Source organism: Sceloporus occidentalis, unplaced genomic scaffold, assembly GCF_023333645.1.
Source record: "Sceloporus occidentalis isolate IW3139 unplaced genomic scaffold, rSceOcc1.0.p SCAF_3, whole genome shotgun sequence".
Lineage (NCBI taxonomy): Eukaryota > Metazoa > Chordata > Lepidosauria > Squamata > Phrynosomatidae > Sceloporus > Sceloporus occidentalis.
This window is the reverse complement of record NW_028316983.1, coordinates 130347431-130370646: the sequence shown is the minus strand read 5'-3', so window position 1 is coordinate 130370646 and position 23216 is coordinate 130347431. Positions and strand designations below refer to the sequence as shown.

General features: G+C 39.5%; 1 protein-coding gene across 1 annotated transcript in view; it reads right to left on the bottom strand.

Annotated features, from left to right (window-relative positions):
- PFDN1 (prefoldin subunit 1) overlaps positions 1 to 23216 on the bottom strand; it is a 47539-nt gene that overhangs the window by 1205 nt on the left and 23118 nt on the right. The window contains exon 3 of the mRNA XM_089516286.1: positions 21569 to 21653. Coding sequence (XP_089372412.1) covers positions 21569 to 21653 — 85 coding nt within the window. The remainder of the gene's footprint in view (positions 1 to 21568; positions 21654 to 23216) is intronic.

The following is a 23216-nucleotide window of genomic DNA, read 5'->3' as shown; positions in this document are numbered from 1 at the left end:
GGTGGGTATACCGACTTCAGCTGCAAAGAGGGGGAAAAAGTTTTAACAGCATCAGTAAAAAAGATAAGGCTGTGCAAAAAATGATGTTTGTATGAGTTAAGACTCAAGCAGATTCTGACAGATATCTTAGCTCTTTTAGATATTCGTGAAGGCTACCTAGTCCAACTTGTAGAGACCAGTGGTGTAGAGAATAAATGTGAGGAGCAACTCCACTCTGCTCTATATTTTCAGTGTGAAAACACAAGGGGCAATGAATGATCAGTTCTCATCTTGCTAGATATTAGAGAGAGTGCTCAGGTATTCATCCTCTTCAAAGCAGAGAGAGAAAGAGAGGGCTAAGCACATCCTCCTTTATTTTTATCACCACCGCCACTGCCGCCACCATCACCACCACCACCAATCAATGTATGTATAAACAGAAGTTGGATGGTCAACCCTCAGGAATGCTTTAGTTGTATATTGCTTCATGGCAAGGGGTTGGAGGAGATGGTTCTTGCAGCCCCTTACAGCTCTATGACTCTATGATTCTATGTGCCCAGCACTAACAAAGGACACTTCTCTCTCAGGCAAACACTTACACATTCCAGAATACAGAAATGTTCCTTGCAAAATAGCTATCTCCCCCACAAAGTAAATATATCAAAATATCATTCTTAATATAGCAATTACTATTAAAATAATATAATTCTATTAATATAAAATCTCCCAGGGGAAGAGTAACTATGTTTTCAAACTGCTGTATACATAATGATTAACTTGAGTTTTTCTAAGCTAAATAATACCCAATGTCTATTGTCAGAACATTTTGACTCAAGCATCCTTAAGCAGTACTATCACTGAGTAAAAATGAGGTTGCTTGACACATCAGCAAAGAATTTCTGCTCTGGAAGCCAAGGACAAAAGTGATGATTTACACAGATCTGTACACCTCACTGCTGACTTATTTTCTCTGCTAGCACAGCAAATGCTTACTCACAGACAGAGACTGTACCAGGTGGCATGGCATGGGCTGTGTGTAGGAGGGGAGCGGGAAAAGAGTGGGATGGCAAAGAGCAAGCAGTTGTCATTGTAGCAACAGCATGTCCTACTTAATTGAAAGTCTCCAGGACAACAGTTCACCTTTTCAAATATGATGCAACTCCCTTCTACATTATTTAACTTTTTTATTTAAAAACGACAATTTTTCCAAAACTAGGTGACTCCCAGACATATGTTTTTTTGTTTTTACATTTTTGGTAGTGCATGTGGCCAATGGAAGGTCTCAGGAGGGTCAGTAAATTTGTCCCTGGATTCATCACAGTTGCCTAGCCTTGCCACAGAGTATTAGTGACAGCACCCGTGTTAAAATCATTTGAAGCCCAAGCCAGTAAGATAAAACAGTATCAAAACATTAAAGGAACCTCTTACAGCACTTAACAAACCCTTTCAGATATTATTCCAAATATGAGGTGCTACAGTTGACATTTGACATCTCTGACATGAATTCCTTGGTGCCTCAAAATATTTTGCCAAATCTCTTCTCATTTGTACATCTGCTCTCAAAATGCAAAAGGCACAGAAGGCAGGAAAATTTATGGGCTGGAAAGGCCAAGGCTAAGACAGACATGTCTTCATAAAACATTTTTTCTCCTTTTTTGTATGAAGCAAACTGCATGTGGAGGTTTTAATACATTGGTTATCCAGTAACTTCCCAACATAAAGTAGGACCCTTGTCTTTCTCCTCCTCTTCTTCTTTCCCCACACTTTCTGGATTTCTTCAATGGTTGAAGAGATCCAGGGACTGGTAACTGTCAAAGATTTAGTGGATGCATAGGTTAGGGGGCACACCTGCGAGGGCTGCACTTCTTGCTGCACCCCTACTGCAAAAATAATTCAATGGGGATTTTTGCCCTCAATTGCTTTTAAGGGGAGTGTTTTTGCCATGTTTTTGGTCTCCATTGGGCCATTCTAGGGCCAGGAGAGTTTTTGTTTTTGACAACACGAAGTAACCTGGAAGTCACTTCTGGTTTGCTTCTTCTTCTTTCTTTTTTTAAAAGCCTCTCCCTGGCCTAACATAGCCTGGAGAGCCAATAATGTGGCAAACAGCCCCCCAGTAAAAGCTGCTGCGGAACATTTAGGGGCAAAGTTTTTTTAAAAAAAAGTTCAATACACTTTTTTTTTAACCTCTGGAGGAACTCTGGACTTAGGGATAAATTATTATTATTATTATTATTATTATTATTATTATTATTATTATTATTTATATACCGCTGTGGGCCCACAGGCGCCGCCCCTGGGACTTGCTCCATGTTCCTGTAATGTCCCTTTCAAACAAACACAGTGGCTGGGAATAGCAGGTCAATAACGTCAAGCACCACTTTGTTTCTCACTCCAGCAGTCACCTATACCCCCAACTCTCCGGTCCAGTTACTCCACTGCGACCGCAAGGAGTCTTCGCCCTCTCAGCGTCTGGCCTTGCACAATCTTCCTGACCCAGTTACTTCACTGAGACCGCGGGGAGTCTTCGCCCTCTCGGCGTCTGTACTCGTGCAATCTTCCCAACCCAGTTACTTCACTGGGAAGGTGATGCTCTCCCCTTTCTCATTGGTCCTACCCGGACGTACTCCCCTTCACAATGTTCGGGGACGCGGGGGTTGATAGTCCCATGCAAGGTTCTCCCGTCCTCTCTTCTCCGGGGTTCCGGACGTCCCTCCTCCTCTACGGTGGCTCTCCCGTACAACCCACCAGGGCTCTTCCCCCTCTCTAAGCCCCTCTCGCCTCCAACTCACTTCCGGGTTCCACGGCTGAGCGCCTCCTTCAACCTCCCGCCTAGGACAGGCCGGGTGGGTAGCCAAAACGGGGCCAACCCGGACTCTTCCTCCCAGCGAGGGATCTCTTTGGGCCCGGCGGCCTTCCCCGAACTCCGGCTGCTCCTTCTCTCTCCCTCTCCCGAAGTCCTCCTCACGTCACCCTCTTCTGCTCTCTCTCCTCCCCCTTTGCCTCTCCCTTCCTTCTTATCGGGCTCCCCGGGGCCCCTCCTCTCTCCACCGGGACAGCCCTTGATTGCCTCCCTAGTTCCAGCTGACTTCTTCCTGGTCCCTTTTCCCCTCCTGGGTCCTTACGCCCCTCTCTCGCCCGCTCAACCCGACCTCTACTCTCCTCTTCTCTACAACCGCTATTCCAAATTCCAAATTCGATCACAGCAGTGTACAGCTAAAAGTGATACAAGATAGCAACAACAGGTATCACCAACAACATATTAAAAACATCTCAATACAGCAATAAAACTTATAAATATACAAACTGTTAAAAACACACAAACAGAACTAGCTGGATAACAATTGCATGTCAGGGGGGAGAACAGCATAACATCAGAACACATGGGGGAAGGCTTGTCGGAAGAGAAAGGTCTTTAGTTTCTTCCTGAAAAGATCAAGGGAGGTGATGGAGTGGAGCTCGTCGGGAAGGGAGTTCCAGATCTGCGGGGCCGAGATGGAAAATGCCCTCTGTGAAGACGAGGTATATTTCGTCTTAGGAACCCTCAACAATTGCTTCCCGACCGATCTGAGAGTGCAGGGCGGATTATATGGGGAGAGGCGGTCCTCCAAGTACCCTGGGCCCAAGCCATTTAGGGCTTTATAGGTAATAACCAACACCTTGTATTGCGCCCGGAAGCGAATGGGCAGCCAATGTAGGTCTTGCAAAATAGGTGTTATATGGCTAGTCCTGGAACAACCAGTGACCAACTTTGCTGCCATATTCTGTACTAATTGAAGCTTCCGGGTATGGTACAAGGGTTGCCCCATGTAGAGCGCATTACAGAAATCCAACCGAGAGGTTACCAGACCCTTTCATGTGGAAGGGGAGGGATGGAATTGCATCTAGCTCTGCACTCAGCTGCAACCTCAGGACTGCAGCTGAGTCCATTTTCCTCCTCTTTCACCTTTCCAAATCAGAAAAGGTACAGCAGGAGCAAAGCCAACAGAGGATTCAACTGCTGCCTGGAGGAATAGGTCCTCCAGGTCGCAGTGGACTTCCTTTGTCCATCACTTGTGCTGATCAGAAGAGTGAGTGGCGATCAAAGTAGCAGAGTAGTCACATTGTACTTTAAGGGAAACAGCTCTCAATAGTAGCAAGCATAACAGTTTTTTCAACCATGTCACCCAAAACACACAGAAATATTGTTAAACCAAGTGGGAAAGCCCCTTGACACTTCTGAATGAATTCTTATGAGAATAACCACGTTATGACCAATAACTTTATACAGAAGGTCACTGACATCAATACTTCATGGGTGAAGCCTACCTGGAAAAAGCAAACTAATCTCCTAGCTCTGAGTGAGCAACAAGTGACTGCAGGTAACGTTCATGCTAATAAGTCCAAAATTTGCAACAAGCTTGACCAACAGTTCGCTGTGATGCATCAATAACATGAAAATTCATGGTCACTTTCAACTCTCCAAGACTGTCTGAACAGATATCAGCCCAGTCTGAAAAGTGTAGTTCCAAGATCTCTGATGCAACCACCACCACATCCTGGAGAGCAAAAATTCTCAGCTTTCAACCAGATGCTGCAGTAGGAAATGTAGGTTGCCTGGTTAGACTGCTTATTAATTCCCTGCCAGAACATGAATAGTATGCTGCTTAGTTAGCCCTGAACAACTTGTGGCAAGGATAAAGATGTTCCAAATGAGAACTCCTGGGATGTTGCCATACATGGTTGGTGGGCTGTGCTGAGCTTTGTGGCTCACAACTTGCACAAGCCCTTAGTCAGATAATATCGTGTAGCAACCATATTTCTGACTTCCATTCTATCATCAAAGCAATTTACCTAATAAAACCCATAATTGGCTGCCATTCAAATAAGCATACAGAAAAAAGATCAAAGCAAGTCACTCTGCAGGAATTCCACACAAAGAGGAAACACCCATGAGTCAGAATTCCACAATGACTGGCCTCTAAAAACAAAGTGCACCATTTCCTAACAGGAGTTTGTGTTGCATCTATTGTGCTGTTTCTGTATATTGAATCAGATAGGAGACTGCTTGACTTTTGATTCTTGCTTGGATAGGATACTGATACGCATTGATAGCATTGCTATGTTTACAGGTCTATTGCCAATGAGCACCTAACCATTACCATCACGAATGTAGCTTCTGTTACACCTGTTCTTTATAGGTTCCAGAAACACAGACATAGTCTGGAATATGCAAATGCAAAGGGATATTTTTATAGATGAGAGCCTGAATCAATGGTTCCTAAACATAGGTCCCTAGATGTTTTTTGGATTTCAGCTCTTAGAAGCCCCTGCCAGCTCTGTCAAGGGATTGAGGTTTGTAGTTCAGCAATATCTAGGAACCCAAGGCTTGCATACTGGAAGGAATGTGCACCATTTCTTCCCTAAAATGGTCTCTGAAAAGTTTATGAGGTTTGCTGTCCTTTGCAAACCTGACAATATGGACAGACAAGACAGTTTCAGTTACAGGTTTCAAGTACCAGCAGAATGCTCCACTGTCTGGTCCAAAGATGGCATGTCAGAATCCCTGCAGAGCTAAGCAGAAAAGGCAGCCTTCTTTTCTGAAGATGCTCCTCTTCAGCACTGGCATCACATTTTGAAGTGTCAGCCTGTTACATCTCATTCTCAGATGCCTTCATCTATGGAGGCTTGGAATCTTTAAGCATGATACAACTGCCTTTAATAAAAACCTGTGATGTAAAGTGTCTTGTGACACTGTCTCAAAAAAAATATATGTCTGGCCTAAAGTTTCTAAATTTCTAAAGTTGACACTTCTCATTTTTGACATTCCTTGGACACTGTGTGTGAACACTCTTTAGGAAAGTGATCATTATATCTTGAGACATAGCTGGGCACACTTGATTGTCTAGAGAGCACTTCTCCTTGGCTTCAAAAGTAGGGCAGAGAGAGTAATACTCCTGTTCCACAGTGAGGTGGTAGACAGGAACAGTGTGAGGTTATGATGGCTCTATGTGATTGCTGGGATTGCTGCCATCACCGAAATGCTTAAAACTGCCCACACAACTGCAGCTAAATGGAAAAGATACTTTGGTAAACTCTTTTCAGAGCAATAGAATATTTTTAAGTATCCCATGATCTGTGAGAATTAGCTTATTCAGACAATTAACCATCTGCTTTTAAATCAAAAGTATCTCAAAGAATAATAAAACAAGAAAAGCAGCAAACAATCATATAATCAGAACGAAAATAAAGGCTAGAAAAGTCTGCTGTTTAAGTTAATATGAAAGAATTTAAGGAAGTTAATTACATCATAAAATCATCTTAAAGATATTTAACACCGCTGTGATCGCTGGAATAGCGGTATAGAAATAAAATTTTATTATTATTATTATTATATATAGAACAAGCTATTACATACCTAAATTTAAAACAGAACAATCACAAATCCCTCTTAACAGGCCAAGTAAGTACATATCCTCCGCCATCAACATCCTGCAACATTGACAGAATGTAGTCCATATGCCAGTTCCCTTTCTTCCAAAGCTATTGATACCAGTATATTTGAAAGAATCTTGTGGCATCTAAAAGACTAACACTTCTATTATGTCACTTATTTTCATGAACTAAGTCAACTTCATCAGAAGCATTATTATCAAATTGGCATACATTTGCTGGAGGGGAGCTTCAAACAATGAGGCAGGAAAGAACTGGAATATGGAAATGCAGTGCTTCTTAAGTTATTTGATGTGTGGGACTAGAATCCACAATTCAAAAAGGATGTTGAGAAGCTGGAGCTTGTCCAGAGAGTGACCAAAATGGTAAAGCATCTGGAAACCATGCCTTATGAGGAAAGACTTAGGGAGCTGGGGATGTTTAGCCTGGAGAAGAGAAGGTTAAGAGGTGATATGTTAGCCCTGTTTAAGTATTTGAAGGGGTGTAACATTGAAGATGGAGCAAGCTTGTTTTCTGTTGCTCCAGAGAATAGGACACAGAGCAATGGATGCAAACTAAAAGAGATTCCACCTTAACAGTAGTAGGAACTTCCTGACAGTAATGGCTGTTCAAAAGTGGAACACATTCCCTTGGAATGCAGTGCAGTCTCCTTCTCTTGGAGGTCTTTAAACAGAGGGTGGCTGGCCATCTGTCGGGGTGCTTTGATTGTGAGTTCCTGCATGGCTGAAGGGGTTTGGACTGGATGGCGCTTGTTGGTCTCTTCCAACTCTATGATTTCCCATGATTCTCCAGTCACTGTCTGGTCACATAGGCATGCACCAGCATGGAACAGGCAGGTTGTGCTAGAGTGGGGGGGGGAATATGCTGGCAGAACATTATACTGTATTCCACAGCCTACCCAAAATAAAAATAAACCAGAAGATAACACTATTTTGCACTGTTTATCATGCAGTACTAATTCTCCTCCCCAGCAATATAAGTGTAGCAAAACTGGCATAACCAACACTCAGCCACAGTCCTGCCACCATTTCTCATTATATTTCTGTATATATTTGCTTCCCTATCAATCGTCTATCACACATACGTGAAAAAATACACATTACCTCACACTTACTAATTTGTTGCATATTCCATCTTTCTATTAAAAAAATAGTGCTTTATCGTGTCATATCCATGAGGGATCAAGCTGTCCAAAGATATTTTATTATACTTCTTATATCTTCCCTGGGGTCCGACAAAGAACAACTTGCCTTAATGTGCATGGATGGCCTCTCCCAGATACTACATGCATTATATGAATGAAAGGAATGTTTATAGCTCTGCAAATAAAGTCGTAACATTTCAGGATTTGGAAGATGCCTTTGAGATCCTGCAGACAATAAGCAGGAGAAACAGATGGTTCTCTCAGTGAAATAGTGTAAAGATTATAGGAAACACACCCTTTTATTCCCTATAAAATAAACGGCTTTTGATCAGTTTGAGATACGGGAGGTATAAACTTGGAGTGAAATGGTGGTAGGGTGGGGAAAACGAATGCCTGAAAAAGAAATCTTATTTGCCAGAAAACCTTAGTTACAGAAAGCACAATACTGGCTGGATTTGTCATTGAATCAGTATGGCAATGAAGCTGAATGTAAAGAATAAAATGAATGAACAAAATCCAAATTAGTTATGAAAACAAATGAAAGAACTGAATGAATACTTAACAAAAGCAGAAAAACTGAACAGTTCATCCCCTTAAGTATAATGTCTACCAGGATGTTTTCTTCTGAAAAAGAAATGAGTCCACTGCTCCATCTGCATAACTTTAACCTGTATTCTGTTTCTTGTTCATGCTACTATGTCAGGACGTTGTTAACTTTTACACAGGCAGACAAATGTAAAGCTATGTCAAAACTGGTGTTCTTAAAAATCATTTCTGACTGTAAATGTAGTTTTTCTATTGCAACGTAATGCTGTGTTGGTGTCCTACAAAATCAATTGTTTCAAAATGACAATTCTGTTTTAAGGAAACAGAACATTAAAGTCAAGTAATTTTGAAAATTAAAAAGGGTTTAAGACATTATTGCTTTTTTGCACGGCTTGCACAAAGTGTTTCTCCTAGGTTTGCAATTATTTTATTATAGTCATACATTTCAATCAAATTAGTCATACATTTGTAAACCAGGGCATCAAAGCCAAATGTCGGTCAATAAAAGGTCACACCTTCCTGGCACACACCTGCCTGAACTTTTATGTGCCCAGTAGTTATGTATAATAGAGGAAGAAGCCTTCCCCTATTAACATACAGTTGGAAGCAGCATAAAAGGAGTTACAAAAAGGAAGGTGTGAACTAGACAGGAAGCTGTGATGCCACAGTCATATACCTGAAAGCTAAGGTGTGTTTGGCAATGATGACTCAAGGCTTTGTCAATTCAGTTCCAAAAGAATGGCATAAAGCTCTCAAGCTGTCCAGACAGGTCCAAATTCTCCAATTTGGAAAAGGCATTATATGAGGTAAATACAGATAATACAATACAGTGCTGATGAGTAGTGATTAATCATGTAATGACTGACAGGGTATAGCCTAGAGAAACAAGTCAGTAGATCTAGTTTATTTATTTATTAAATGTATTCCTTGGCTTTCAACCAAAACTGGTGCTCAAGGCAGCTAACAATAAAAATGCAAATTAAAAGCAAAATCTTGCTTATATGCAACTTCAAAACAAATTTAAAATCTTGGCCAGCTAAACCTTGCCAACTAGACCAAGTCCCAAAGGGACACCATCTTGTCCAGGAGCCTCACCAGACTTAGAGGATGGCATATTGATTCTTTTGGACCTTCTGTGCCAGTTGGGACACAGACATCTAACATACTGGAAACAACAACACTGCCCTTCTGGATCACTCCTAGGTGTAGTAGGGACTGTGATGGGTTGAGGTGCTTGGACCATTCCTTGTGTTCAATCTCCCCCAACAGAGAAGGGAATCTGGGTGGCCAAGAAGATCCTAGTGAAACTGGCTCAGTTGGTCTTGTCTCCAACCTAGTATCTCTAGCAGACAGGACATCATCTTCAGGAAAGCCAACATCTTCAGAAAAACTCTGTAGAGCTTCTCCTTGGGTATCTTCTTTTATATTTACACAAATCAGGGGACAAATTCAGGGGCAGCATATTGGCAGAAGGGATGTAATATGTCATGACTTACGAAGCCCAGGAGCTGGGGGTTGGACTGGATGGCCCTTGTGGTCTCTTCCAACTCTACAATTCTGTGATTCTATGATCCTGGAACACTTGGAACAAAAGAAGTGGGACAGCCATCTCAGGAATGCTTTAGCTATGGATTCCTTTATCAACAGGGAGTCAGACTAGCTAGCCCTAGTGGTTCCTTCCAACTCCACATGACACATTCAGATTCAATCCACAGTGTTCAAGAACCACATTTTACGTTGTATTACCATCAATCTTGCCAAGACCAACAGATATTAATCATTTGGTCTGGCAATTACCAAAATCAATGGACTAACCATGACATGGGTCCTTTGCCAGGATAAGAGATCCTGCTCCACGGCATGAATGACAGTGGTGCAAAAGCAAAGAGCCCAACAACCTGTCTATAATATATCAAGACTAATAATATATTCCAATCACTTGGTGCTCTGGTTTTGTCCACACAAGGTTATGGTTATGACATGCAATTGTCCAGGGAGAAAGTGAACATGGTAATATCCAGTCAGTCTCTGTGATACAAGCCAGATCAGTGTGCTGATTCAGGATCAAGTCTTAGACAGCTATTATTTTCCCACTTACTCACCTGACATTCAGTAACAATAGCTTTAGCCCAGGAGGACTGTCACCAGGGTTATTCCAGCTCACTGATATAGGCGATGTCTGGCAGGATCCCATATATATTGCTTTCTCCATGCACACCCCATAACAATTTAACTGCCACCACCTATCATACTGCCCTCATTCTTCTACTATTACACTGATTACTCCTTGTTCTCTTTTTAAAGCACATCCTTCCCATCAGCAGATAACAGCAGCTCTGATTTTTAAAAAAAATCTGCAAAATAGATAGGATGATGTACAATATAAACAGTTATCTGCCTTTTCCACTTCTTCCAAAAACCAGGATGGCCCTTGTCCTCATTCATCCCTCCAATCGCCAGAGCTCTCTGGGCCTAGGAGTCTTTTAAGGATAGCCACAGCAAACAGTAAGATGGGAAAACACACTCATAAGTCTACTTGTCTTCTTCATCTCCCAGCAGGAAGGTGTTGTGTGATTCTAGTAAGGGAGGCAGCACAGAAAAATTACAAGTGCAGTAGCCCTGAACAGAGTAATCAGGCAAGTTAGCACTTCATAGTTTTGAAGCCAGGCTGCACAAATAATAATAAGTCTGCAATTGTAAAGCTTACCACACAAGATTAGAGAGAAGGAAATTCTAAATCCTCCTTTTGTCTGCAATTTCAGCTTGCTTTAGGTGCAAGTTGATTCTGGCTCTGTTGTGATCTTGGTATGGCTCTCTAAATCTCTGTTGAAACCAGCCCTTTTTATCAACAGAAACAACATGCACACTGAGTTTCAAAATACGACAGTTTCCATATACTCACATACATTGTCCTTGAGGTCTGAATTTGGAAAACAGAAACTTAGGAAGCCTGATCTGGAAACAGTGGAGATGCTGTAATACCAAAATGTCGATTTGCTAAGGGGGCAAAAATCCATGACATAGACTGGGCCACAAAATCATATAAATTTCCTGCTAAGTCAGTGGGCTGAGACTTATTTTGGAGAGGAGGAAATCCATATGTCTCACCACCACCACCATCATCACCATTACCACCATCACCACCATCACCACTGATCTCATGGGCATCCATCTAATGTGATGAAACACAGTGCAGGAATGCCCCTCTCCACAAAATCAAAAAACTAGAAAACTCCCATCACTCCTTGTTATCATGACTGTGCAGCTGTGTCAACATCAGGATGCCCAGATTAAAATACAGTTGGAATACAACTGCCAAGGGACAGGAGTGCTGGTGGGGTGTGTGTGAAGAGTATGCATAATTAGTTTTACTTGGCTGGGCAAATGGATTTGTTTAAAATACCTTTTCCATTGGAAAGGAGGATAGTAGCACAAAGAAAAAAAAAACATTTTCTCAAAACACTGTGACCCAAGAGCACCTATTTAAATCACTGGTTTTGCAAGTAGAAACTAAAAAGTATAGACATTACTTTTAAATGTAAAAGAAAACAATTTTAGAATTAAAATCTACACAATAATTTGCCTTCTGTATACATTAAGGATTATTTTTTTTGGGAAAAACCTGGCAAGTTATTATTGTTTGGGCAGAGAGGCCTATCTATTGTAGTTTTCTGAAGGCAATTTAAATGAATTGCTTGTCCTGCTAATTATTAAAATTAATTATTAAATTATTAGTAATTTAAACTCATAATTAACAAGACACTGCTAATTATTAAACTTTTAAACTGGAACTTCCCAAAACACTATTGATGCTGGGTTGAACCTTTAAAAGAGTATATGATTATATTATTTTAATGTGATGCCATGTTCTCAACAATTGTTTAAAATAAACATTGCAAAATGTGAAAAAACTAAATTATTTCACACATATTATGTGGGAAAGAGTTCTGTAGAACCTTAAGAGAGGTATATCCTACATACAGCTTCACTAATAAACACCTATAAATTCCCCATTAAAAATTATGGATGGATCTTTGATGAAACAACCCTCAAATAAGAAGAGGTAGTTGTTAGCTCAGAAATGGAAATTGTAACAAAATATCTGTAGATTATGCAGCACTGGGCCTACCTCCAAGGTAGACAGAGGTAATGGTAGATTATGTGAATTAATGAGCCATACAGGTTAGAGGAAAAGAACTTTAGAAAGAGGGAAATCAACTATCAATTATGGGTTATGGCATCTCCTCAACTCCCCTGGCAAGATGGTGACATCTTTTATTTCAGTAGAATTAGAAACTGCTTAAACTGCTGCTTAGAAGTGGCAGATCAATCTAACTTCATACGCAAGTTAATTTCAAAAGAGATCATTGATCATAACTATATATATATATATATATATATATATATATGCAAATGGTTGGCACATGGCAGAAAATAAGTAATATCTCACATGTTTCAAGATAAATTCTCAGTACCACACCAGTTTAAAAATTGTTTGCCTGGTATGGAAGATCAGGAGTAGACTAGTGATTCCGCTGCTGCCGCCTAACAAAACCTAGAACCTTGAACTGAAAGATGTGATTGCTGGTCCAACATGAATATTCTGAGGCATTTCATCAATGATCACAAGGATACCTTGGCAAGAACAACATATCACCGAAATGGGTTAGAACAGATGTAGGATGAGTTATTTCTAAGTCATTGCTCCGGATTTAATATGAACTGTAAGGTAGGAAAACAACACAGAGAGTAAGGCAGTGGTGAGAAACTTCTGTGGAGCTGGGAGCTACTTTTTAGATTTGCCAACTGGTTGACAAAAGAAAGGGTCATGCCCAAAGGAGTATGCGAGAGTAAGTGTGGCCTAGGGAGTGGGGCAATTTTTTAAATTAAAAACTGGAAAACATATATGATAAAAAAAATTAACAAATATTTAATTTTATATATTATAGAGAATTATTTATAATTTATTCCACGCCCCCTCATTATTATTTATTCATTTTTAAAATTCATTAAAATACTTATTCACTGAAGAGTATATAAAATTTATTATTGTTGTTGTTATGTGCCTTCAAGTCGTTTCCAACTTATGGTGACCCTATCATGGGTTTTCTTGGCAAGATTTCTTCAGAAGAGGTTTGCCATTGCCGTCATCTGAGGCTGAGAGCATGCAACTTGCCCAAGGTCACCCAGTGGATTTACAGATTAAATTAAATTGATGAACATTTAATTGACATGCTCTGTGACAGGAGTGTCACAGTCAGTGGCAGCAACAACCTATAGTTCACAGAAAATATTTAGTCCCAGAGGCACACAAGAGGCTAGGCTAATCACACTTTGCTAAAGAAATGGTATCCTAATATTTCAGTTAGACTCAAGTTTAAGGAAGAGCAAGGGTGAGAAAATGCTCAGAAAAGAATAATTTAATATTTCTAATTAAAAATAATAGTAAGGCCATTAAACATGTCTGGTTTCAGTTTAGTACACTGTCTTTAGCAGTTTGTCACTGAATTTCAGTGGCAAATCATGTTCACTGACTCTTAGCAGTAGACTGTACTACTGAATTTTGGCAATTTTTAAAAATTGTAGGGTTTCTGGGGGCCAACATTGGAGGTCTATGTGCACTAAGCCCACCCTATGATAAAACATTAGACATCATTAGACATCCATCTACCTTGGTCCAGGCCTTGGAGGTAGAGAGGAACTGCTGGACCTCTTACCCTTTCCCTCCACCACTCCCTTCTCCTTCTGTGTCATGTCTTTTTAGATTGTAAGCCCGAGGGCAGGGAACCGTCTAACTAAAGAGATTGCATGTACAGCGCTGTGTAAATTTACAGCGCTTCATAAATAAAGGTTAATAATAATAATAATAATAATAACATCAGAGTAATGGAGAGATATTATGCTCCCTACTACTGAACACCCTTTCCTCAAATCAGAAGTCTTCCTAAAGTGAATTATTAAGTTCAAGAAGTACCATATATACTCAACTATAAATTGACTCCATGTATAAGTTGAGGGCAAGTTTTGGAGCCAAAATTATGGATTTTGAAATAACCAGTGAATAAATCCAGGGCAAAACCTAGGGGCATGTAACAAAGGATCTAAAGGATGAAGCAAAGGAAAATGATGCCAAAGAACTTAACATTCCAGCATAACTGTGCTCACCCTAGAGATTGGCTGGATGAGAAAGTAGAGGGGGTTTGGTGTTTCCAGGACAGATTATACCATTGCCTTTCAGTAGGGGATAGTTGCTTTTAAAATAAGAATTAAAGTACTGTACTTACATTGACCCATGGATAGGCTGAGTAAGGTTTTTTGGGTCAAGTTTCTGACTAAAATTGCTAGATTTATACACAAGTCTATACAGTAAATCTAGATTTGGAATAGTCAGATAAAATTCTCTACTCATTTGTTAAGCTGAATCCACTTTACGCTATAAATCTTCTAAACCTAATCAAGAGATGCCCTTCATGGGCTGGAACAGCTTAGCTGCAGCTTCGAAAGAATTAGGATCTTTGTATTCCTATGGTTTCATAGGACAAGAATTCCGGTGGAAGATAAAGAGTACAGCAACCCTCAGCTTTGCCTCTCCTATACACAATGAAAGCTCAAGAAGCATGAAACACAAAGCAAGGGACTTGGCTGCATTTAAAAAACAGAAATCCCATTTATCAAAAATGTCAACAGGCTTCGTCCCCTTGCCCATTCATATAGCAAACATAAATCTAGCAAGTGGCAGCAGCACAGAAATTCACCTTATACCAGCCTCCCCCTTATTAGTTATTTTTAGCTACTTCAGCTGACAACGCCCAACAACCAAGCAGGCTGAGAATAGTAAAGGGGAGAAAGAGATTATCAAGTACTAACAGGGAAAACATTGCCACAATCACTTCCTTCCATAAGGAGGAATGGTTTTTTCCCCCCATGCCTTCAATGTCACAAAGTTACTCTCTCTGAAAGGCCACATCGGAACACAAGTGCCACAGGGGAAACAGATAATACTTCCTGAAGTCATGTTATCCTACAATTTGTGGATCATTTCTCTCTATAAACAAGGGAAGAAAAATGTTACTTTTTTGCGAGTCTATTTGAACAAGATCCCTGCATCATTAATGTAATAATGGTAATAATATTTGTTTATTGGTTAGCCCTTGGGCCGTCTCAAAATACCTCTAAACAGAATAGAACATTCTATGAGGATCTATAGAAATTCTATAGGTATTACAAGGGACATAGAAATAAAGTAAAATATGTAAAATGTAAGTAAAATACAATGTATGTGCAATACAATATAAATACATATGTATACAATACCCTAAAAACACAATGGCTTATAAACACTTATAAACACATTGTAAAAATCTAAATAAGAGATATAAAATGAACGGATAAAAGTAAAAATATTAATATTAATACTTTCAAGCAGTAGAATGTATAGTAATTACGGTAAGAAATAAAATAAAAAGTAAAAATAAGATCATTAATGTAGTTCCAGAATAGAAAGCCCCTTGTCTCACAATCACACCTCAATAAAGCCTATCAAGAACAAATAATATTATCAAGCATGTGAGAACATACATTTTCAACTCAGTTCTTGGTAAGGAGCCATAGTTCAACTATGTAGCACATAGGCTTTGCACAGAGAAGGCCTCAAGATCCAGTGCCAGAATCTATAGTAGTAAAGGGCTAGAATAACCTTGGAGGAAAAGATCCTAAGAAAGGACCAGCCCAAGGCCTTAGTAAATGGTGTAAAAAATACTCTGCAAGATGAACTAACGGTCCATCCAGTGACATGGGGGTTCTGGAAAATTTCAGATTAGAAATCTGAACTGGGATGTTTCAGAAGTTTTTCAGTAGCTTAAATAGAACATTATCTGATGTAGCATGGTGGAAGTGTTTACATCAGGTTTTAAACATTTTGGATTAATTTTTGCAAGTAGTCATTAAATGCTTAATGGGGGGGGAGAACCTAGTATGGCACTGTGCATTGCCTGTGCTTTATTTATTTTCCTAATTCAAAACTAACAACACACACATGTTAAATGAAACAACCAAGTCAGGTAAGCATAAGTAAAAAATAAAATAAAATCTGAATCTTCTACAGATTATTTGAAAACTTCTTCCAAAATGCATCTAGGGATGATTTGCTTCCACTTTTCTTATGGTTTACTTTTTAGTGACCAAACTTTTAGATCCATGCTGCTGAGGCACATTTAGTTGCTTTCCATCTTTATCTCTGTTTTACTGTATACACGTGGTCAGTAAGGTATTCTGGAGACAACTGCTGTTTATCTTGCCTGTTGCAGGCACACACACACACAGCTACTCCATGATCAGCTAGAACAAAATGCCATTCTTTTCCAACTCAAGCTTTATTGCATTGTTTACTGCAGACATACCACTACAACATAATGCTTAAAGTCTCTATTTCTCTAACCTTCCTTCACCATCCTCCCACCAATGCTCCTAAAACAAACTCTAACTAGACAGAGGACAAGGGAGAAAGAGGGGTTTGGTGGGTGTTAAGAGAACTTACACAAGAGAGAGATTCTTTGTGAGAAGTTTTCTTAACTGAAGTATGCCTATATACTCTATTTAAGGCATTAGAAAGTTTTCCTGAATAGTTTGAACAATCTTTTGCCTCGCATCACTGGGCCCATTCAACTCAATGTAAATCACTCTATATGGCTTTCTCATTCAGCCTTCCAAAGCCCATCCTAAGCCTTGTCCTCCTTTAATTTTTCAGTGTGTCTTCTTGCATCTTTGATCTCTATATATACAACAAGTTCAATATTTTTACACATACAACAAGTCCTATATCTTTAGCACGGAGAATAAGTATCAGAAGCATTACAACCTTGACGCAGCCTCTGGGAACTGCAAAATATTTGCAGATGTTTGCAATATGTAAAGCTATGTAACAGTGTCTCACAGCCTGCACACTGACACCTCCCAAACCCTTTTTGAAACAAGCAAAATCCATGTAATTGTAACCCATTACTCTAAACTGAAACAGTAATAGGAAACCTTTTACTGTCCCAGCCCAGGATTTCCTCTGCCCCATCTTGGATTCGCCCCTTTTCACTCGCTGCCCCTCACTCCTGGAACCTTCTTCCCCCCCCCCCCCGAACAAGAGCCATCACTTCTTTAACCAGCTTCAAAATGGAGTTGAAGACTGTCCTGTTCAGAGAAGTGTTCCCAGGCCGTGCATAATTGTCGCTTGCCTCCCTGGATGAAGATTAACCATCCATTATGAAGCCAAGCCCTCCGTCCAGTCCATCTGCCTTGGTCCAGGCCTTGGAGGTAGAGAGGAACTGCTGGACCTCATCCCCTTCCCCACCACTACTCCCTTCTCCTTTTGTGTGGTGTCTTTTTAGATTGTAAGCCTGAGGGCAGGGAACCGTCTAATTAAAAAGACTGTATGTACAGCGCTGTGTAAATTTACAGCGCTTTATAAATAAAGGTTAATAATAATAATAATAATAATAAGAAGAAGAAGAAGAAGAAGAAGAAGAAGAAGAAGAAGAAGAACTGAACATAAAATATATGTTTCAAATATATAAAGGTGTAACAAACACCTGTCAGGGCACACTAGTCTAATGTTCCAGCCTCCTTCTGCCTTGCAGTTTTCTTCAGCATGCAGGAAAGATTTTTGTGGAGCTTGCAAAAGGGTTTGTACATGTATGCATGTGTGCGTGTGTAAAGAAATATGAAAGAATCTACTGGTGAGCACTGACTGTAAAGAGGTTTTGGAATTTCAGTTAATATACAAATTATTCTGAAAAATAGGTTGTAAGACAAGAACACCCTCCCATATACTTACATTCTCTTTCTAATTGTAAAGTGCTATTTTGAAAACATTTTACTTGATGTAAATGGAAAAGTACTTCCTAAAACTCAAGACAGATCTATCTGAAAGTTCAACTCTCCCTACATGAAGCAAATAAAAACTCTCGGGGAAAGCTTTCTCTTGGTACCATCACCATCACAGGCCCATCTGATGACACAGGAAACAGCCTTCTTGGTGACTGCTCTCAGACTATGGAATTCCAATCCACGAGAGGCTAGGCTGGCCCTCTTTGAGTATTATTTATTATTCCTTGTATCCCTTGCCTAAGGAAACTTTATGGAACAAAACAAAAAACTGGAAAGCACACATTCACAGTGGAACAATGAAAGGAGACAAAGTCCCAGTGCTATGCAATGGTCAAAACCTTTTATTTTTAAATAAAACACTTTATTCAGAACCTTTTCCTTACCCAGAACCTTTTTGACAACCAATAATTTTCTTATGAATAGCACATTCCCCTTAAACTGGTCCTAGTCTTATGATCAACATCCCAATGTTTTAGCCACAAGGATCTCATTCCTGCTGCGAGTGCTGCGATTGCCTTGGCTGAATATGCTGTTGCATCATAGCTGATATCTGTTATATGTAATAGCTTATCCAACCCATGTAACATTATTTGTAAAGTGTGTGCAGATACATCCTGCACCCATAACACACATGCCTTTGTAAACACAGATGATGCTATCATGGGCTCTCCTTGATGCCAAATCTATTCTCTTTTCACCTACATGTTTTAAGCGTTGTGTCCTCATCTCATGGAAGTGCCAAATTTGAAACAAGGACCAATACGGAAGCATCAACCAATAGATTTGATATTGCTCTTTCAACTACTTCTCAAACCAATAAAGCTTCTCCCCCCCCCCCCACCCATAACTAGTAAACTTCATAAGGCGTAATGGATTTCCTCACTCATGCTCTATTAGTTTTTTAAACATTTCTGGTACTAGAATTTCAATGTCCTCTGCCAGCACCTGCTGCAATATCACTGCTTACTAGACCTTCTCTGATCTAAAGAGTTCTCTTGTGTTGAATCTGCCAGTGAACTTAAGCCTAAAGTAATTAACACCTTCCTTAATAAACTTTTAAAGTGTTCCTGCTCAAAAAGCCTACTTTTACTACTCTCCTTCTCCAAATCGTTATCTGAATCATCTTCAGATGTAGTCACTGAAACTTCCATCTCCTCATCATCAGGGCCAGAGTGTAAATCTTAATCATGTGCAGCAACACTATTAGTATTCATGTTCCTTTTATCTCAAACAGTCTATCTATCTTAAATGGCTTATCTTCTGTTTGTATTTGCAACTAATCTTCCAAAGATGGCCTTGCTTGCTCTGGTCCCCTGAATATAGGTACATCTTGTTCCTGGACATTACAATTCATAGTGCTTAATTAATTAAAAGTATCAGAATTTAAGCTATTTAATTCATTAATTGTATTTCCTTGAACTTCCTTGAGCATACAAATTAAGTTATCTAAAATATTTAAATTTCTTAAATTCATTGAACTATTTGAACCGCCTATATTTGATGAATTATTGTATTTAATAATAACTTTAATGACTGTTGCCTATTTAATGTTGGATCAATTCCTGCATGAACCTATGCACTAATGAACTCTCTTAAAACTTTCGTTGAATCAATGAAGTGCTGATTAGTCTTTTGAAATGATAACTTCAACTGCATGGATGAATTACTGAAGGCAGGAATTTTTAAAAAAGTGAGGAGAGAGGGGCTGGAAAGCAATTGTTACAATGTTTTAGAATTTTAGATTTTCTAGACTTTTGGTGTTCCTGCCTTGATCAGGTTGGCATAAAGACGTAAACCATGTGTTGTGGATTATTCCTTCACCTCACTGAGTATGTCTAACCAGAACATTCTAGTTTTGAAAATGGGGTATGCACACATAAAGCAAGAGTTAAGTGGTTTAAAGAAGAACCAAGATTAAGTAGATGCAAGGAAATCACAACATGATTCCACACATCCCAAACAGTAACACAGGTAATCCATGCCTTCTACAAATCTTAAGAAGGGTTCGGTCAATCCAGAGCAAAGAAAGTGCATTCAGAGCTGGTTGGTATGCAAAATGAAGTTAGTCAATAAAATAAGATAGCCAAAGGAATTCTAACTGACAAGTGCCTGAAGTACTTGATCCCAAAAATTGTTCTGTTATTGCAAAGTCTGGTTTAGTCATAGCATGAGTATTTCAAGCAGGACAGAAGAGGCCAGATCTCCAGTGCAAGGCTACTGAGAGTACAACTGAAAATGACATCCAGTTTTTCTGTTTAGGCTAGCAAGCTCTCTGCTCATGTTATTTCCTGCAGAAGCTACAAAGACTCTTGCAATCAATGTTAACTGCTGTTTTATAAGTGAGTTTTAAGATGCCAGATATATTTTTATTCCCCAAGCCTAAACTGCAGCATGTTTTTACTGCTGCATGTTGCCTTGGGAACCTGTTATGGACTAGAATGCAAGTTAGACATTTTAAACAAAAGAAAAGAAAAAGAGAGGTAATAATGATGGTAGTTTGATACTGAGTAAATGCTACTACCTGTGTAATGAATACTGGGAAATTATGAAAGAAATTGTATATTTCTTAAATATCCTCTCCAGAAAAGTGTAGCAATGATGGGCTACACTGGTGTGCAATACTAAGGCTTGCACAAACCTTCTCAAATCCTTCCCCATAATAATGTATCAACCAAGCCACCATTCAACTCTGTAACACGGCTACAGAATCTCCATCATATTTGACAGCACAGTAAACAAAGATGCTTTAGACTACTGCAAAACCAGCAAAGCAACAGAACTGAAACTTTCTTTGGGGTACTGCCCCTTAACTCTATTGCCAACTGTCATAGCAATGAGGTCACTATGGCCACCTTCACAGAGAAATGACAGCTGTTATTCACAAATACATTTTTGAAAGAGGAGCAAATATAGCTCTAACATGTCTGCCATTTTTCCTGCAGGGCATCTGACCTGCACTGGCCGCCAAGGCTGTCCTTAGCTGCCGAGTCAAGCAGACTTTGTCTTTATTTGATCAGACCTGACATTCAGTCCTGAATGTTATTAAAATGTTAACTTACTTCATATCATTAGCACAGTTGTCCCTTAAGATATCTATTCCCTTCTTTCCATTTAAAACAAATAGCTAAAATTAGAAGCTCACAGATAGGAGAGTGCCAGAAGACCTCCCTCAATGAAAGACCTTTTTATATATATTTACACCACCACAAACATATTTGCCATGCCACTGTCTTTGTCAAGGAGAAACATTTAACTGGCCTGTGTTAAGACCCAGATTATTAAACTCCCGACAAGAAAGGTTCCTTCAGCAATTACACAAGGAAGACAAGTTGACATATTGGCCTTTTAACATTCTTTTGCTACAAGAAATTTTTGCAATAGGGTATCTGCAATAAATTTCCAGTGAAGATTTATGCATAGGAAATGCACCGCAACTTGTTCCCTCATACCAAATAAATAAACAGCCTTACCAAACTATTATTAGTCATGCAAATGGGCTTCTGTTTTGGCATCCTTGTTTAGAGGTAAAAGGCACTATGGAAGAAAAATAAAAGAGGTAACAGAAGACAACCATTTTAGGGACCAGAAACATACCTCCAGTTCTTTAATTTTCTCCTCTGCTATCTTTTGCTTTTCTAGGAGCTGGTTGTGAATTACTCCTTTAGACTGAAGGATAAACCTACAGAAACAGAAGGGGTGGAAGGAAAGAATAAACCTGTTTATTAAGCATTAAGGAATCAGATCCTGTAAATAACTGAGCAAACTGTTAACAAGATACACAGTGTATCCCAGATCTAGAAATTAAAGATGACAAACTTGATTTCAGTCTAAAGCAGCATTAATTCAGGTTGAGACCACTCACCTTGCCTGAATTACAGCCTCCTACCCAGACAAGATTTGTGCATGTTCAGTACAACAGTAATCAAATAGGTGAAAGTACGGTGGCAATGATTTTAAAGAACAAATTAATCTACTGGTGGCATCTATATCCAGAACTAACATCCACTTTTCCTGGGCAGTTGTTGGAAACCTAGAATAAGTGGAGAATTTTGTTGGTATACTGACACCTTGCTTCACAGCAGAAACTTTCTCCATTACATCAATTTCTTATATTACATAATTCCATGAAAACCCAAGCGACTTGTACACCTCGTTCTCATCTGGCACTTCTGACATTTGTAACGTCCTTGCTTGCCATTTGTAAACCCATAAAGAAACTACATTTTCCTATCCATTATCTCAATTGGAAGAACATTCCTCATAATGAAAGGGAGAATATAAGCCCACCAGTGAGTTCCACATAATCAATGCCCTGCAGGGGGGCTTCAGGCTAATGTTAATACCCTCAGACAAAGAAGCAAAGCTTCTCCCAAGTATCTAGATGGAAACTGAACTCATACTGAGGTTACAAACAGAGGATAAGGCTCTTGATAGACTCTCCTACTTCCTCTTTGTAAATCTGTTGTAAAGTGTAGTTATGAAATTTGTAAATTTGTTGTAAAGTTCTCAAAAATAAACTTCTGTATGATATTTACAACCATATTCTCCGACTAAAGAATTTTTTTGAGAATTTCCTATAACACTTGCTAACATGCTTTAAACAATTTTGCTACTTATTAAGTTGCATCTTCAATGCAACTTGTAAAATCACATGTTTCAATTGTTAAAATCAACATGAGTAAAAGATAAGAAAAAGTGAAGTGTGTGCTAATTTAAGTTACTAAAAATCTGACACACTGGCATTTTCCCAAGTCCAGGCTGAGAGAAACCCATGGGCAGAACTGTTTCTGGTGGTGCCAAAAAGGCAGTGGCAAATCGTTCTTCTCCTCTCTTCCCTCATCTTCCAAGATATGGAAGAAGAGGGAGATAGAGGAGAGCAGCAGCGGAGAAGGAAAAACATGGTGAATGATATGGTATCATGAAGGTATCAGCAATGGGGGTGAGAAGATGGAGAAGGGTAGTTGAGGCAGGGAAGGGGAGGGAGGACAAGGGTGACAGAGAGGGAGTATGCATTTTCTGGTAGTGGAGAACGTTCCATAATATTCTAGAATCTGTTATAAAGTGCTCAAACCATCTAGTATGCTCATTTCAGTTCCATTATATTCAGTAAGGATCCAGACTTTGAATGCAATTTATTATTTAGAGAGGTAAAATTCTCAAAAATCCCTAGTGAATACAGCAGTCCCTCCACATTAACTGGGGATAGGGGTAAAGGATCCCCATGAATGTGGAAAAACTGCAA